Source organism: Paroedura picta, unplaced genomic scaffold (genome assembly GCF_049243985.1).
Source record: "Paroedura picta isolate Pp20150507F unplaced genomic scaffold, Ppicta_v3.0 Ppicta_v3_sca19, whole genome shotgun sequence".
Lineage (NCBI taxonomy): Eukaryota > Metazoa > Chordata > Lepidosauria > Squamata > Gekkonidae > Paroedura > Paroedura picta.
Genome location: NW_027518616.1, coordinates 895418 through 913425, shown reverse-complemented (window position 1 = coordinate 913425; position 18008 = coordinate 895418). Strand labels below are relative to the sequence as shown.

General features: G+C 46.1%; 1 protein-coding gene across 1 annotated transcript in view; it reads right to left on the bottom strand.

Annotated features, from left to right (window-relative positions):
- The window catches only part of LOC143828164 (calcitonin gene-related peptide type 1 receptor-like), a 150681-nt gene that overhangs the window by 15522 nt on the left and 117151 nt on the right, over positions 1–18008 (bottom strand). The window contains 4 exon segments of the mRNA XM_077318416.1: positions 2681–2722; positions 4762–4980; positions 11464–11530; positions 11613–11673. Coding sequence (XP_077174531.1) covers positions 2681–2722; positions 4762–4980; positions 11464–11530; positions 11613–11673 — 389 coding nt within the window.

Below are 18008 nucleotides of genomic sequence, written 5' to 3'. Positions count from 1 at the left end.
GTTGCCAAGTTCTGGCAGGAGCTCCTGGGCTTGTTAGGCATGGAACAAGCCCTCACGTCAGGGTACCACACAGAGACTAATGGCCAAACTGAAGGGGTGAACCAGATCCTTGAACAATACTTATGCTGTTTCATCAACCACCAAGAGTCAGATTGGATGGCCTTGCTCCCGTTAGCTGAGTTTGCTTACAATAACGGGGTCCACTCATCCACAGCGGTCTCCCCTTTCAAAGTAGTCTATGGCATGGACCTGATGGCTGTGCCCACCTGGGAAACTATGGTTGCTGGTTCCACAGATGTACAAAAATGGGCAATAGGGGTTGCCTTAGCTTGGCCTCAGATTGTGAACTGCTTAGAGAATGCTAATCAGGACTATAAGGAGCAAGCTGACAGAAAAAGGGTTGCTGCTCCATCCTGTGCTGTTGGGGACTTAGCCTATTTGTCCACAAAGAATCTATGCAACCAACAGCCTTCCCGCAAGTTGGGACCCAAGTTTGTGGGCCCCTTCGCCATCAAGCGCCTTATCAACTCTGTGACTGTGGAACTTGTTATTGTTGTTAGGTGCGAAGTTGTGTCCGACCCATCGCGATCCCATGGACAATGATCCTCCAGGCCTTCCTGTCCTCTACCATTCCCCGAAGTCCATTTAAGTTTGCACCTACTGCTTCAGTGATTCCATGCAGCCACCTCATTCTCTGTCGTCCCCTTCTTCTTTTGCCCTCAATCGCTCCCAGCATTAGGCTCTTCTCCAGGGAGTCCTTCCTTCTCATGAGGTGGCCAAAGTATTTGAGTTTCATCTTCAGGATCTGGCCTTCTAAGGAGCAGTCCGGGCTGATCTCCTCTAGGACTGACCGGTTTGTTTGCCCTTGCAGTCCAAGGGACTTGCAAGAGTCTTCTCCAGCACCAGAGTTCAAAAGCCTCAATTCTTTGACGCTCGGCCTTCCTTATGGTCCAACTTTCGCAGCCATACATTGCAACTGGGAAGACCATAGCCTTGACTAAACACACTTTTGTTGGCAGGGTGATGTCTCTGCTTTTTAGGATGCTGTCTAGATTTGCCATCGCTTTCTGCCCCAGGAGCAAGCGTCTTTTAATTTCTTTGCTGCAGTCTCCATCTGCAGTGATCTTGGAGCCCAGGAAAATAAAATCTGTCACTAGCTCCATTTCTTCCCCATCTATTTGCCAGGAATTGAGAGGGCCGGACGCCATGATCTTTGTTTTCTTGATGTTGAGTTTCAAGCCAACTTTTGCACTCTCCTCCTTCACCCGCATCAACAGGCTCTTTAGTTCCTCTTCACTTTCTGCCATTAGAGTGGTATCTTCTGCATATCTGAGGCTGTTGATATTTCTCCCTGCAATCTTGATCCCAATTTGTGACTCCTGTAATCCCGCCTTTCTCATGATGTGCTCCGCATACAAGTTAAATAGGCAAAGTATACAGCCTTGCCGAACTCCTTTCTCAATTTTGAACCAATCAGTGATTCCATGTTGAGTTCTCACAGTTGCTTCTTGACCTGCATATAAGTTTCTCAAGAGACAAATAAGACTGGAACTAGACTTGCCAAAAACTTACAGACATGTTCATCCCGTTTTTCAATGCAGCTTGCTGAAAAAAGCCTCGCTTCCGGATGTTTGGCACCCTGCTCCCGCTGCCCCTATTCCTGTCTTTGTGGATAAGGACACACACTACGAAGTGAACCAGATTTTGGACTCTCACTGGTATCGGGGAAAGCTGCAGTACTTGGTGGATTGGAAAGAATTCCCCATGGGAGACTGAGAATGGGTGGAGGCGGGGAATGTGCGGGCCCCTAGGCTCATCAGAGAGTTCCATCGTAAATTTCCTCAATATCCCAGACCGGTGGATGGCGGGTGATGCGGGGGGGGGGGGGGGGCTCTTGGAAGGGCGGAATGTCAGGATCAGCCCCTCTGATCTCTGCCATGATTTGTGATTGACCAGAGAAACTCCGTGTTGGTTTGATGTGTGTGTTTGAAGAACCTTTTGGAACCTTTTTTACAACCCTGAACTATTTCACACTGCTTTGGGTATTCTTCCCTGCTGTGACACTTTCTTTCTTGCTGTGATACCTTTACCTTTACTATATCTTCCCTTGCTCTAGATTCTATGCTCCTAGCAGTGCAGCCTGATATTACATTTGTCTTCTTAGCTGCTATATTACATTGTTGGCTCTTATTCAACTTATTGTTCACCAGAACTCTTTAGTCCCTTTCACATGTACTACTGTCAAGCTAGATATCCCCCATCTTATCTTTATGCATCATGTTATTCTTACTCAAATGGAATAATTTACACTTCTCCCTATTAAAATTCATTTTGTTGGCCCAATTATCCAATCTAAGCAGATCTCCTTGAATAGTAATTCTTTCCACTGGTGTATTAGCCACCCCACCCAATTTAGTGTCACCAGAAAATTTGATCATAATACCCTCATTTACATCATCAATTAAAATGTTAAACAATACCGGCCTCAGCACAGAACCCTGTGGTACATCACTGGTCACCTTCCTCCAAGATGAAGGTGAAGCATTGATAAGCATCATTTGGGTCCTACTTTCAACTGCCCTATTAGTTTTGGTACTCCCAAAATATCTGCCATACCCAGTGTCAAGCCAATTCAGTTCAACCAATGTCCCAAATCATAAAAAGATGTAATTTACCGTACCTCTCCATTAAAAAAACAGAAAATGGTTGCTACCAACAATCCCTGTAGAAAAAAAAAACAGACAGTTGTTTAATTTGATGGGAAATATACTTAATAAAAGTTTTACACAAGTATATATCATGGACATAGGATTGAAATAATTCTGATGGAACATTTCTTGTGCAAAATGAGGGCAGTTGTGCTGAATGGCTAGTTGCAGGGAAAGAACCTGGGTTATATAGTAGTTATGCAAACATGTCTAGCCCCTTTCACACACTATGGAAAAATCACCCCAACAGAAATAAGTCAGGGCCACCACTCTACCTGAGGTACGAGTTCAACCCAAAGAATGTTTAAAAGAGAATCTTTTTTAAATTTATAATTTGATTTATATATCACCCCTCCCTGGGGGCAGGCTCAGAGTGGTTCACAACAGTAAACTATGTAAACAGCTTTAAAACAGTTTATCTGTTATAAAATCAATGGTGTTCTGCTGACAGAAGAGGTAGAAAGAATTTCAGCCTTATCCTGGATGCTATAGGCTCATCATACATTGAACAGGGGGTTGGACTAGATGGCCTGTATGGCGCCTTCAAACTCTCAGGCTCTATGATTTTGTTCTATGAGACTAGAATTTAAGCCTGCTGTTGCTCAATACAGCAGGTGCTAGAAAGGCGGCAGAGGGCTTTGGGGGCGGCAGGGAAAGGGATCCCCGCCCCTCTGCCCTGTGGCCGCTTCCTTGCCACCCCCAAAGCCCTCCCGCTGCCTGTCTGAGGGCGGCAGAGGGTTTGGGGGCAGCAGGGAATGGGATCCTCCGTCCCCTTCCCTGCCACCCCAAAGCCCTCCCACTGCCTGTTTGAGGGTGGCAGAGGGCTTTGGGGGTGGCAGGGAAAGGCCCCCCTCCCCCCACCCCCCAGCGGCTTTCCTGCTGCCCCCAAAGCCCTCCTGTCCCTTGCCTTTTTTCCGACCCCTCCCACCGGAGGCGGGGGCTTTGGGGCCGGGAAAGAGGCAGGGCCGGTGCATCTCCGAAGCTCCCCCCCCCCACCTTCCGGCTGAGGCCCACCACTTACCTGGTGTGTCGGCGGGCAGGCAGGTAATGGCGGCCATGGCTCAAAGGTAGCCGACGTTAGGGGGGAGGGCAGGTTGGGAGGCGCAAAACGCCTCCTGACTCATCAGACTGGGGCCAAGGGGCCAATCGTGAGCAGCAATTGGGCCCTTAGCATTGGAATGACAATCGGAGGGCCCAATTCGAAGGGAAGCACCTGCCGATTGGGCCCTCCGCTTGTCAGTCCGGGGCAAGGGGCCAATGGGCACCCTTCCCCATGCCGGACAGGGCCCACACCAAGGGCCCTTACTGTTTTATTTATTCCGCTCCCGCGGAGCGGTTAAAGATACTTCCTCCTCATTACTGCAGCCCACCCATCCATGGAGCTATTACTCCAACCAGGCCCCACAGGTTTGGAAAATTTCCAAAGTTTAAAGAAGCTCAGGGGGTAGGGAGATCCACAACCATCAGCCCCCTCCAGTGACAGATCATTAGATCGAGTCCCTAGATTCTTAGCCTTGCTCAATTATAAGGAAATCATTAAGCTTCACTAAGACATATGACAAATATGGTTGCCAACCTTCAGGGGGAGCCTGGAAATCTCCCGTTATTATAAATGATCTCCAAATGACAAAGATCCATTTCCCTGAAGAAAATGGCTGCTTTGGAGGGTAGACTCCACAGCATTGTACCTGAAATCCCTCCCCAACTCAAACCCCATCTTCTCAAGTGCCACCCCCCAAATCTCTGGTATTGCCCCACACAGAAGTGGCAACTCTAATCCCATTTGGTGGCCTTGGAGGGAGCCCAATTTGGAATGTGAGAAACTCTTCATGAAATATGTCCTTTTATTCCTGTTGCCATTCCATACTTTTGGCTCATTTCGCCAAGAACGACAGTACAGAACTGAAGTTGGGAATTCCTTTCAGACAAAGGTCTTGTATGGTTTACAAATGCTGTTAATATATGGAATCCATTAAAATGTTTCTACCCCTCCGTTAGTTGGCATAACTTTACCAGCAGCTGTGAGCTACGACAAGTCCTTAGGAGTGCCTACCTGATAATGCATCAGAATATTGATTATATAGTCATAAATCTCTTCAGCAATACGGCCCTCTGGTCGCCAAGGCAACAACACAAACTCGATGCCAAGAAGCGGCACTAAGATGAGGGTGGCTCGGACAGCTTTCATGTAAAGATTCGATTCTGCGCGGTGGGTGACTTTTAGCTTGGTGATCAGAACGCGAACAATGTTCAAGAGGAAGAAGAGATTCACCTAGAAGGAGAGGAAATCCTTTAAGTTCAATTTTGTGGTACGGTTATTTAGTAATGTAAGCTCTAAGGCAACCAAGCCAGGCCCCCAAACCTGAAATGTTGTGGTGTGCAGCACTGCAAGATGTCTGTATGACCCACAGAAGAGTAGATGCAAGTGTTTCCAAGAAATTCATGGCCAGAACGTTAGAATATTGGAACGAATTTTCTTCTTAGTCAGAATCCATGACCACTGCAGATCTTAAGTCCAACTTCAGGTGTTCCTGCCTTCTGGGTGGGTAGCAACTGGGGAGAGGGTTGTCTCAATTATGGCTAGAGTTGCCAGTCCCCAGTTTGAAAACTCATTCCCCATTTCAGGGTTCCCAGAAACCAGGGCTGTTTCTGCACTTACTTTGTTTTTTTCTGGTGTGGATCCTGCTGAATTCAGATTGATTTCAACTCACTCTCCCCCCCACCCCAACCAATGAAACAGAAAAGTGTTCTGCACAAGGTTAGGGAGGCTCAGAAAGGGGAGGGAGAAGCCAAGCCTCTTTCTTTCTTTTCTTTAACGGGGGAGGGGGAGAGGAATGAAGACAACAGAGAACACAACAGAGGCGGGAGAAAAAAAAAAACACAAGGCAAATCTCTACCCACAGACGTAAGGGCTTCTGCAGTTTTTGCAGAGAGAAAATTAGGGCTTCCTCTTTAAGAAAAGCTAACAGCCTGGGCAGCCTTGGCCAATCAGGGCTTCTCTAACATGGAGTCAGCTGGCTAATCAGGGCTTCTCTACCACAGAGCGAGTGCTTTCTCATGCTTTCTCAATCCAATTCTTCCAATATCAAATCGCCCAAAATCAAAACGGGAATCACATTCTGTGTAGACGGCAAGGATTGAATCGACCTGGGATTGGAATAAAAGCTCCATGCAGCTTACACCCAGGAGAACTTACCAGACATAAGGAGGAAAGAAGCAGGAAGTAAATGTGAAAAAAGGCGAATGCCTATCAACAGGGGCATCACATCAAAATCACAAGATGTCATAGTCCCACTGTATATGGCACTGGTCAGACCACACCTGGAGTACTGTGTGCAGTTCTGGAGGCCTCACTTCAAGAAGGATGTAGATAAAATTGAAAGGGTACAGAGGAGAGCGAAGAGGATGATCTGGGGCCAAGGGACCAAGCCCTATGAAGATAGGTTGAGGGACTTGGGAATGTTCAGCCTGGAGAAAAGGAGGTTGAGAGGGGACATGATAGCCCTCTTTAAGTAGGTTGTCACTTGGAAGAGGGCAGGATGCTGTTTCCGTTGGCTGCAGAGGAAAGGATGTGCAGTAATGGATTTAAACTACAACGATATAGGCTAGATATCAGGAAAAAATCTTTCACAGTAATTCAGCAGTGGAATAGACTGCATAAGGAGGTGGTGAGCTCCCCCTCACTGGCAGTCTTCAAACAAAGGTTGGATACACACTTTTCTTGGATGCTTTAGGATGCTTTGGGCTGATCCTGCATTGAGCAGGGGGTTGGACTAGATGGCCTGTATGGCCCCTTCCAACTCTATGATTCTCTGATTCTGTGACATGCTGATGTCATCCAGAAGCGACACAGGCACATCGATGAGTAAGGGAAACAACACTCTGGCTTTTGGTCAAAACTCTGTGGCAGCCATTTTCAACCTTTTTACTGTTGCGAGACACCTGTAACATGGTTCGGGCTTAGAAGAAACCCCAGAAGTGTTGTGATCATGCAGAATATGGTTGGGAAGCAAAGCTGTGTCCATGACCACCCGGGTCTCTCCAGGCCCATCATTGGTCACAGGGGCGGCGGGGGGGGGGGCGGTCAACATGACCACATATGGTCATAACAACCAATAAATGTTTAACAATTTTTTAAAAATCTATCTATAAAATTAACTCCCACCCATTCGGGAATCCCTTCAAGGAACCCATGGGTTTCATGAGACTTTGGTTGATATACAGCAAATGATAATCCTTTGTCAAAACAGCCAATCAATCCCCTGGAATTTAGTGTAGTTTACAGAAACACAAGGAGAGACCAAACGGCCTGTAATCAGTGATCAAAGGCTCTCTCTTTCCCATATGCTTGCTCCATCTGGTTTCCATACAAGCAGCATATGGGGAAGTGCCAGTCTTTGATCACTAATTACAGGCCGTTTGGTCTCTCTTTGTGTTTTTGTAAACTACACTAAATAAGTCTTTGTTGGTCTTAAAGGTGCTACTGGACTCTGATTTTATAATCAATTTCAGTTTGTTTAGCTGAACAAGGTCTTCAATTCAGTTCCATAGGGTTTGTTCAGATTTAAGACCACTTAACTTCCACATCTAACTTCCTACTGTATACCCAGCTGTACATCCTTCCTTCATAGATTAAAATTAGCACTCCCCTCCACACACTATGAAATGATCTTCAAAGACTTTTATTGGGACCTTTTTGGTGCTTTCCTCTAACACAAAGATATATATTTTTAATGCACAGCTGAGATCTTCCACAAGCCTGAAAAAGGCACATTTTAAAAGGAAGCGCTACACCTTGCCACCAGGTGGAACCTAGAGATCCCCCAGAATTATAGCTCATCTCCATGATACAGAGATACAGTTCCCCTGCAGAAAATGGATGTCTTGGAAGGTGGACTGTATGACATTGTACCCCACTGTGCTTCCCAGTCTGCATCCCCAAACCTTCAGGAGTTTCTGGATCTGGCTAGCCTGTTGCCCCCCCTCCCCCCAATCCCCTGCTGGTAATCAAAATGGAATACAACAAACAAAAAACTGGGGTACACAGTAAATGGAAAACACCAGAAAAAAAAGAGGAGGTTGTGTAATCGTAACTCTTAAACTATAGTAAATAATGCCTCCACCAATGAAAAATAGTCATTTTAAAGTATCATCATAATAAGTAATAACCAAATAATACTGCAAAATTGTGTACAACAATACAAGTGTCATATAAAAATAGTTCAGGCAACAGTTGCAACTGAAATCTAAACAAGGATCTGGTTGACCCCTGTTTCAAAGGGTGGCCTCTACAGTGGACCCAACAGAAGCAATAATATTATCAAGTTTCTCAAGAGAATAAGTAACAAATTGACTTAGAAGAATTCTCCAAAAAGTGAACGCTATTGCATCATATAGTACTTTTTCAAGCTGCACACAGCCTGCTGCTCAATGCTCCAGGAAAGGAGGAAATTACAATTCCAAAGGAAGGGCCCTGGCAACCGTAGCTGCTCCTGTGAATTAGAGAGGCCACGCCAGGAGCCAGCTGTGTTTTGAAGTCCTGTACATTATTCAATGAGGCAGTTTTTAGGGGGCGGCCAGGTTGGTTTGCAGTAGAAGAGCTAGAAATTAGATAGCAACAAGATTTCCAGGGTATCAGCTTTCAAGAGTCAAAGCTCCCTGCTGGCCACACTGATTTTGGAAATACCTGGAGATTTGGGGAGTGGGGCCTGTGAAGGGCAGGGTTTGGGGAGGGGAGGTCATATGCAATAGAGCAGCCTTTTTGAACTTTTGACTGTGGAATGATGTTTTAGTCTTCAAGGAACCACAGAACTGATGTCAACTGGCCATGCCTCCCCGCCAGGCCCCGCGGAAATGACATGGCATTGGAAGTGAAATCACCACTCACATTAATAGGCAGGTTTGCGGATGATGGCGGGGGAGGTAGGAGGCAGTTTAAGGTGGAAGTAGGCATGCAGACTCTGACCCCCACCCCCGGCACAGAAAACACAAGATAACTCACTCATGGGAGGGAGTAAGTGGAGCAATGGAAACAGCTGGTTCCCTAGCTTGTAGCCAAGTTCATTAAGACAGGAGGGGAAAGGCTGTGGACCCCACTTGGAGCTCCGAAAGACCCCTGGTTGGGAATCTTGCCATACATTCTACCCTTCAAAGCATTCATTTTCTTAGGGGAATTAATTCTGGTTGTGTCACATGGACTGTTTATGCACTGGGCACTTTACTGCCCCAGCTCTCGTGCAGGAACACAAATAGGGGGCAGATGAGGTGCACCGGGCCAAATGCTCCCCCGTGTGGGTGCAGGAAGAGGTGGGGCCACCTGCCACGACTAAAACGCCAGCCTGCAACCCAGCATGAAACCTCCAGTGCATAAACGGTCATGGTGATCTTTTTGCTCTCTTGGGGAATCCGGGAAGCTTGGTTTCAACTTTAGCAACCCCTTGTTTCATGCTCTGATTCCCTCCCCACCTTTGCATTCCTTAGGAAATTTATAGCAGTATGGCACTTTAGCCATCCCCCCTCCTCCTCCCTGCAGGGAGCTCTGCCTTATCAGTCAGTCCTTGGTTTACAGGGGAAAGACAAATGGTCAGTGGGAGGCTTCCTAGCATCTGATGGATAAATTGAAGGACTACAGTCTGGATTTTCAGCTAGTTAGGTGGATAGGGAATTGGTTAGAGGACCGCACTCAAAGAGTTGTTGGTCAATGGTATTTCATCAGACTGGAGGGAGGTGAGTAGCGGGGTACCTCAGGGCTCGGGGCTCGGCCCGGTACTTTTTAACATATTTATTAATGATCTAGATCAGTGGTCCCCAACCTTTTTATCACCGGGGACCGGTCAACGTTTGACAATTTTACTGAGGCCCGGGGGGGGGGGGGGAGGTAGTCTTTTGCTGAGGGATGTCACCGCTGCTGCCTAAGCCCCTGCTCCACTTGCTTTCCTGCTGGTGCCCCTGACGTCCCACTGCCCGCTTGGAGATGCTGCCAGCAGCAGCTGCACAGTGCCATGCCGAGGGGGAGCCCCAGCCATGGCGGCCACTGGAGAGCACCAAAGGTGAGCCAGTGGCAGAGTGGCAGGGCAGCCCCCAAGGCAGCAACCGGGGAGGAGGACGGGGAGGAGCCCGGACCGGTACTGACTGATCTACGGACCAGTACCGGTCCCCGGACCGGGGGTTGGGGACCACTGATCTAGATGAGGGGGTGGAGGTACTAATCATCACGTTTGCAGATGACAACGAATTGGGAGGCCTGGCAAATACTCCAGAAGATAGAGACAGAGTTCAACGGGATCTGAACACAATGGAAAAATGGGCAAATGAGAACAAGATGCAATTTAATAAAGGTAAGTGTAAAGTTCTGCATCTGCGTCAGAAAAATGAAAAGCATGCCTACTGGATGGGGGATACGCTTCTAGGTAACACTGTGTGTGAACGAGACCTTGGGGTACTTGTGGACTGTAAGCTAAACATGAGCAGGCAGTGTGATGCAGCGGTAAAAAAGGCAAATGCCATTTTGGGCTGTATCAACAGGGGCATCACATCAAAATCACAAGATGTCATAGTCCCATTGTATATGGCACTGGTCAGACCACACCTAGAGTACTGTGTGCAGTTCTGGAGGCCTCACTTCAAGAAGGATGTAGATAAAATTGAAAGGGTACAGAGGAGAGTGACAAGGATGATCTGGGGCCAAGGGACCAAGCCCCATGAAGATAGGTTGAGGGACTTGGGAATGTTCAGCCTGGTGAAAAGGAGGTTGAAAGGGGACATGATAGCCCTCTTTAAGTATTTGAAAGGTTGTCACTTGGAGGAGGGCAGGATACTGTTTCTGTTGGCTGCAGAGGAATGGACACGCAGTAATAGGTTTAAACTATAAGTACAACAATATAGGCTAGATATCAGGAAAAAAATTTCACAGTCAGAGTAGTTCAGCAGTGGAATAGGCTGCCTAAGGAGGTGGTGAGCTCCCCCTCACTGGCAGTCTTCAAGCAAAGGTTGGATACACACTTTTCTTGGATGCTTTAGGATGCTCTGGGCTGATCCTGTGTTGAGCAGCGGGTTGGACTAGATAGCCTGTATGGCCCCTTCCAACTCTATGATTCTATGATTCTATAAAATCAGATTCAGAATGACATGTTTGTATGCTTTGGCAGTTTCATTCCAATTCCTAATAAGTCAAAATGTTGGCTCGGAATGCTCATTATTTCTGGGCATATACAAAGGTCTTGTATTAGCTTAATGGGCAGTTCAATGATATCCCCATGGGATATGATTCGGGGGGACCTGCCCTCACATAATGGGGACTATGGGATTGGATACCACTAGCTTTCCCCCAAAATCTTGCCCAATTCCTCTTCTTATTACAGCCCCCATCCCACTCCATACATGATCTCCAGCAAAGCCTCCTTGGTAGGCAAAGGGGATTTCCTTCCTTTCTCACCAGTGGGAAAACAAATTGGTTCCAAATCCTTGTCCACATGCATGTTTTACTTGTATTTTAACATTCAAGTGAAAGATGCATTGTCTACCCTGTTACTATTATCCACATCAGGGATGGCCAAACTGCTGCTCTCCAGATGTCCATGGACTACAATTACCATGAGCCCCTGCTGACATCTGGAGAGCCGCAATTTGGCCACCCCTGATCCATATACTTATTATAAAATGGAAGATTAGCTGTGTACCATAGAAACATTAGACTTTAAACGAACAAATGAACAAATGTATCTATTAAAAGTGGATCATCTGAAAAAGTCCATACCACGAGAGCAGCACAAATAGGACCGTGGATGATATACAACAGGTGAGTATCTGAACTGATCCAGCAGCTGTAAGGGGAGAAAAATAAAGTTAGGGGAGAAGAACTCTCAGTCCACAGTAGTTAAATAAAACAAACTTGTGTTCACTTACTTGTCATTGAAATATACAGCCCTCGCAACAGCATGTATGCAAGAAGGAATCAGTGGGAATCCTGTGTAAGACAAATGATGCAGTTCTTATTAAGGACTCCCAATAAGAACTGTAACAAGACAGGCATGGATTGCTAATCATTTATCTAGGGTTGTCTTTCGCCCACCACTGGTGGGAGAATCTGTCCCCCACTGGCTAATAGGGTAAGTCCCCCCCCCCTCCATAGTGTCCAGAGATTCCATGTCTCAATAAACTAAAATTCTACCTTGAAGAAAACAAATCTTTGCAGAGATGGTAGGATTCAAAGTAAATTGGCCTGAATGACCCAAAATTATTGTTTTAAAAAGGAGAAGAACAGAATAAATTTTCTCATTATTTTCTTGACATTTTCTTGATATTTTCTCAGTATCTTCTGCACAAACAGCTTACTGCAGAAACAGCTTACTTTTCCGAGCAGCCAAGCATTTACGCTTGACCTCAGATTCTGTGCCTGCCTTTATGCACCATTCTTTTTTCTGCTGTATTCATTCTGCAGCTACAACCCCAAATATGCAGTTATCAGGATTCAGGTGGGAGTGATTCAGGATTCATGTGCAATCCCCCATGAAGAACATGCCCCAACATAGACCAGGCAAAAGGTCACAGTCCCCAACAGGTGAGAGTTCTAGGTCTTCTCCCCTGCTGACCCCACAAAGCTCAGGAAACACTTCACAGTCCCCCATAAAAAAGAGTTTTACTTCTACTTGGCCAATACTCTATGGTTCCAACTCTATGATTCTATGATTCTATGAATAGGCTGCCTAAAAAGGTGGTGAGCTCCCCCTCACTGGCAGTCTTCAAGCAAAGGTTGGATACACACTTTTCTTGGATGCTTTAGGATGCTTTGGGCTGATCCTGCATTGAGCAGGGAGTTGGACTAGATGGACTATATGGCCCCTTCCAACTCTGTAATTCTGTGATTCTCATCCATGTAGGAACAAATAATACTGCCCAGCAGAACATGGAAAATATTTTAAAAGACTTTGTGGATCTGGGGGGAAAGGTAAAGGACCTGGGAGCACAGGTTGTGTTTTCATCAGTCCTTCCTGTAACTGACCAAGGCATAGGAAGAGAGAGAAAAATTATGAAAAGAAATGACTGGCTACGTCAATGGTGTCGACGGGAACAGTTTGGATTTCTGGATCATGGTCAGCGATGTCAATATGAGGGGCTATTATCAGGAGATGGCGTGCACCTCACAAGGGACAGAAAAAGTATTTTTGGGAGAACGTTTTGGGCGTTAATTCAGAACTTGGTGTGATGGCAAGATCTGAACATGAGAAGATCTCAAATCTACAGGGAATGTTACATAAGCAGGGAACTACTAGCTTACAAGGAAGTTCAAAAACCAAAACCATGAGGCACACAAAGGATGGATTACGATGTCTCTAAACTAGTGCACAGAGTATGGGAAACAAACAAAAGGAACTAGTAGTCCTAATAGAGGAAGGGGGCTATGAGCTAATAGGAATCACAGAAACTTAGTGGGATAATACAATTGGAATACTAAAATTGAGGGGTACAATCTATTCAGAAGGGACAGACAAGAAAAGAAGGGGGGGGGGGAAGTGTAGCAATATATGTTAGGAATCTTTATACTTGTGAAGAAATACAGGTACCCGAGCATGAAAGTTCAGTTGAGTGTATTTGGGTAAATATAAAAGGAGTAGGAAATGAGAGTGGTATTATTGTGGGTGTCTGCTATAGACCACCAAGCCAGTCAGAGGACTTGAATGAAATACTGCTAGACCAAATTACACCATTTTCAAAAAAGGGGGAAACAGTGGTCATGGGTGACTTCAATTACTCAGATATCTGTTGGAAGATCAACTCTGCTAAAAATGCAAACTCCGTTAAATTCTTAATTTGTCTTGCCAGCAGCTTCATTTCCCAGAAAGTAGAGAGGGGAACCAGGGGCTCTGCTATTTTATACTTAATTCTTATCAACAGGAAAGAACTGGTAGATGAGGTGGAAGTAGTAGGCACACTTGGTAGCAGTGACCATGTGCTTTTAGAATTTTCAATCGTGCGAAAGAGAAAACCTTTACATAGTCGTACGTATAGACTGGACTTCAGGAAAGCTGATTTTCAGAGACTTAAAGATATGTTGTATAAAGTCCCGTGGTCAGAAAGACTTAAAGAGATGGGAGTCCAAGAGGGCTGGGAGTAACTTAAAAGTGAAATACTGAAGGCTCAATCACAAACAATTCCCTTGAAAAAAAAAAGATGGAAGAAGCCTAAGGAAGCCAAATTGGCTCCATAAGCAGTTGTCAAAAGATTTAAGGAATAATAAAGAGTCATTTAGGAAATGGAAGGAAGGCCTCATTACACAGAATGAGTATAACAAATAGCCCATAATTGTATGGAGAGTGTTAGAAAAGGTAAAGCTTAATATGAGCTTAGGCTAGCAAGAAATGGTAAACATAACAAAAAAGGCTTCTTTAGTTATATTTCAAGGAAGAAAAAGAATAGGGATACCATAGGACCACTGTGAGGACAAGAAAGTGAAATTATAACAGATGATGAAGAGAGGGCTGAACAGCTTAACTCCTATTTCTCCTCGGTCTTCTCTTGTGAGAGAAATAGTGATCAATGTGGCAAAAACGAAACACAACGGGAATGGTGGCCTAGGATCACTGTTGGAACAGTCCACAAACACCTAGTTTCTTTAAATGAAACAAAGTCTTCTGGGCCAGATGAATTGCATCCAAGGGTACTAAAAGAACTTGCAGATGTCATCTCTGAACCTCTGTCCATTATTTTTGACACATCTTGGAAACTTTGCAGCTGCTTCTGTGTGCGAGGGGGTTCCCATGCCAACAAATCCCGGACCTTTCCAGGGTCCATTTCAATCACAGCACAGGAGACACGATAGCCCAAGAATTCTACTGCGTCTCAGTGGAACTCACACTTAGAAAGTTTGGCATAGAGGTGGTGAGCCCTCAAGCGGCGCAAAACTTCGCGCACCAAGGACACGTGTTCTGCCGGGTCCTCAGAATACAGCAAAATATCATCTAAATGAACCAGGGCTCCTTTGTACAACAGGTCATGCATGACTTCATTTATCACATTCATGAACAAACCTGGAGCACCGGTGAGGCCGAACGGCATGGCGGTGTACTCTAATTGTCCCAGCAGGGTGTTAAAAGCTGTCAGATACTCATGCCCTTCCTTAATCCGGACCCAGTAGTACGCCTCCCGCAAATCCAATTTTGTAAAAATGCGGGCTTGCCCCAGGTGACTCAGCAAGTCTTTGATCAAAGGCAAGGGGTAGGCGTTGCACGTAGAAATTGCATTCAAGCCCCTGTAGTCCATGCACAGCCGCAGGGATCCGTCTTTCTTTTTTACGAACAAGATGGGGCGGCCATCGGGGAGGTGGCCGGGCGAATAAAACCATGAGCCAAATTCTTGTCGAGAAATGCACGCAGCTCTTGTATCTCCCTCGGGCTCATGGAATACAGTTTGGCCAGTGGGAGGGGCTGCCCTGGCTTCAGCTCGATTGTACAATCTGTCTTACGGTGGGGGGGGGGGCAGCTGATCGCATTCCTTCTCAGCAAACACATCCTGAAAGTCCCAATACTCTTTGGGCAGGCCCTTGGGACCCGATCTAGCCAGGACGGCGGTCTCGCCTTTTGGCGGCTTTGAGGCAACTTTTTTCAATGGTCGGCGGTGTTTCCCACACTCCGGGTCCAGAAACTGTACAGCCCCCATGCTCCATTTCACGCTGGGGTCGTGCTTTTGCAGCCAGTCCAACCCCAGGACACACGGGAAAGCTGAGCTGGGCGCCACCACTGGTTGAATCTTTTCCCAACGCTCAGCCACATCCATCTCCAGCAGGAGTGTCTTGCTCACGTTCCCCCCCCCCCCCAGGGACGCTCTTCCCATCCATCTGGGTGAAGTGGAGTGGCAGGCTCGACCAGCTCGGTTCCCCCTCCTTGGGCGCCAGTGGTTTCCGCCTCCTCGTCCAGGAGGTCGGTAAGAAAGGTGCCCCCTCCGAACACGGCCATCGGTGCAGAGGAAGGGCGTTGTGAGTCTTGACTTACTGTCAAGGGCAGACAAAACTCACAACCAGGCTTCTATAGAAAGAAAGCTTTAATTGGAAGTAGATCTGAACACTTAAACATCTGAAGTCAAGACTGTTCGATATCGGGGAAGCAAGCGGTTATCAATATAATTCTCCTGTCTAAACCAGACTCGTTCCCAGGGGGAGGGGTGTCATCCTCCACCCAGGTGCCATCCCAGGCTTCCTGCCAAAGTTTCTCTGTTAGCACGGCCTTTGTCAGCTTGGCGCCTCAAGCTGTAGATAAGATGTTTACAGGGACACTGGTAACAAAGTATCACAGCAGGGAGAACATGCGGTGTGAAAGCGGAGGGGGGATCAAAGGAACACTACAAAGCCATAAGCATTCTGGTTACATGGGAAAGGCAGCAAAAGTACACACACACAAAGATGGAGTCCCTCAGGTTCAATTGAATCAAACATGGCAGAGAGCAGGAGACTGATCCTGACACCAAGTAGTAAAACGGACATGCTGGCAGATGGCTTTTGGTGCAGAAAATTCTAAAGGACTATCCTGATGTTTAGATGGTTGCCAGAAAAGATTCTCCTTCACTGTTCCTCTTAACCCATTTTGCCTTTTTAGATTAAAATCCATAACCCCCCCCCCCAAACAAAAGAACTTGCTGAATTTGCTGACATATTTCCTAGCAAGAACTGTAACATTTAAAAAACTATAAGTTAATAATTTGCTTAAGATTTCTCTTATTATTAATGACTGGAATATAGTTGGCTCTCCAAGTAGTGAATTTCAATTTTATTTATGTCCTTCTTGAAGTGAGGCCTCCAGAACGGCACACAGTACTCCAGGTGTGGTCTGGCCAGTGCCGTATACAATGGGACTATGGTATCTTGTGATTTTGATGTGATGCCCCTGTTGATACAGCCCAAAATGGCATTTGCCTTTTTTACCGCTGCATCACACTGCCTGCTCATGTTTAGTTTACAATCCACAAGTACCCCAAGGTCTCGATCACACACAGTGTTAGCTAGAAGTGTATCCCCCATCCAGTAGGTATGCTTTTCATTTTTCTGACCCAGATGCAGAACTTTACACTTTATTAAATTGCATCTTGTTCTCATTTGCCCATTTTTCTATTGTGTTCAGATCTTGTTGAACTCTGACTCTATCTTCTGGAGTATTTGCCAGTCCTCCCAATTTGGTGTCATCTGCAAACTTGATGTGTAGTCCCTCCACCCCCTCATCTAGATCATTAATAAATATGTTAAAAAGTACCGGTCCGAGCCCTGAGCCCTGAGGTACCCTGCTACTCACCTCCCTCCAGTCTGATGAAACACCATTGACAACAACTCCTTGAGTGCAGTTCTCTAACCAATTCCCTATTCACCTAACTATCTGAATATCCATATTGCAATCCTTCGATTTATCCATCAGAACATCATGGGGAACCTTATCAAAAGCTTTACTAAAATCCAAGTAAATGACATCAACTGAATTTCCACGATCCAGCAAACCTGTTACTTGGTCAAAAAAGGAAACCAGAGACAAATCCATGCTGACTTCCTTGGATCACCAAATTGTCCTCCAGATGTTTGCAGATCGCTCCCTTTAATATCTGCTCCATTATCTTACCCACAACAGAGGTCAGACTCACAGGTCTGTAGTTTCCTGCATTATCCTTCCTCCCTTTTTTGAAGATCAGAATAACATTTGCTCTCTTCCTGTCCTCTGGGACATCTCCAGTCCTTAAAGAGGTCCCGAAGATGATGGACAAGTTCTCCGGGAAGTTCTTTGAGCAATCTCGGGTGCATTTCATCCGGCCCAGGGGATTTGAACATATCCAGTGCAGCTAAACCCAGGGGATTTGAACTCATCCAGTGTTATTATCAGAGATCCTCTAGTGTTGTAAGATCAGGACCCTTGCTCCTAATGAAAGAGCTTCTTGACCACAGCTGTACCGGGGGGGGGGGGGAGTTAGAACTCCACGGTTTTGCCATCTTTTAATATGATATGGGGATTTTTAGGGGATGTATTGTTTTCATTGTTTTACTGTTTTACTCACTGCCGTGAGTCTTCTGAGAGTGGCGGTATATACTAAATAAATAAATCATTAAATTAGAATCATAGAACCATAGAGCTGGAAGGGGCCATACAAGCCATCTAGTCCAACACCCTGCTTACTGCAGGATCTGCCTCAAGCATCCAGGATAAGTATCTGTCCAGCCCTTGCTTGAAGACTGCCAGTGAGGAGGGGCTCACCACATCCTTAGGCAGCCCATTCCACTACTGTGACTGTGAAAATATTTTTCCTGATATCTAGTCAATATGGTTCTCCAAG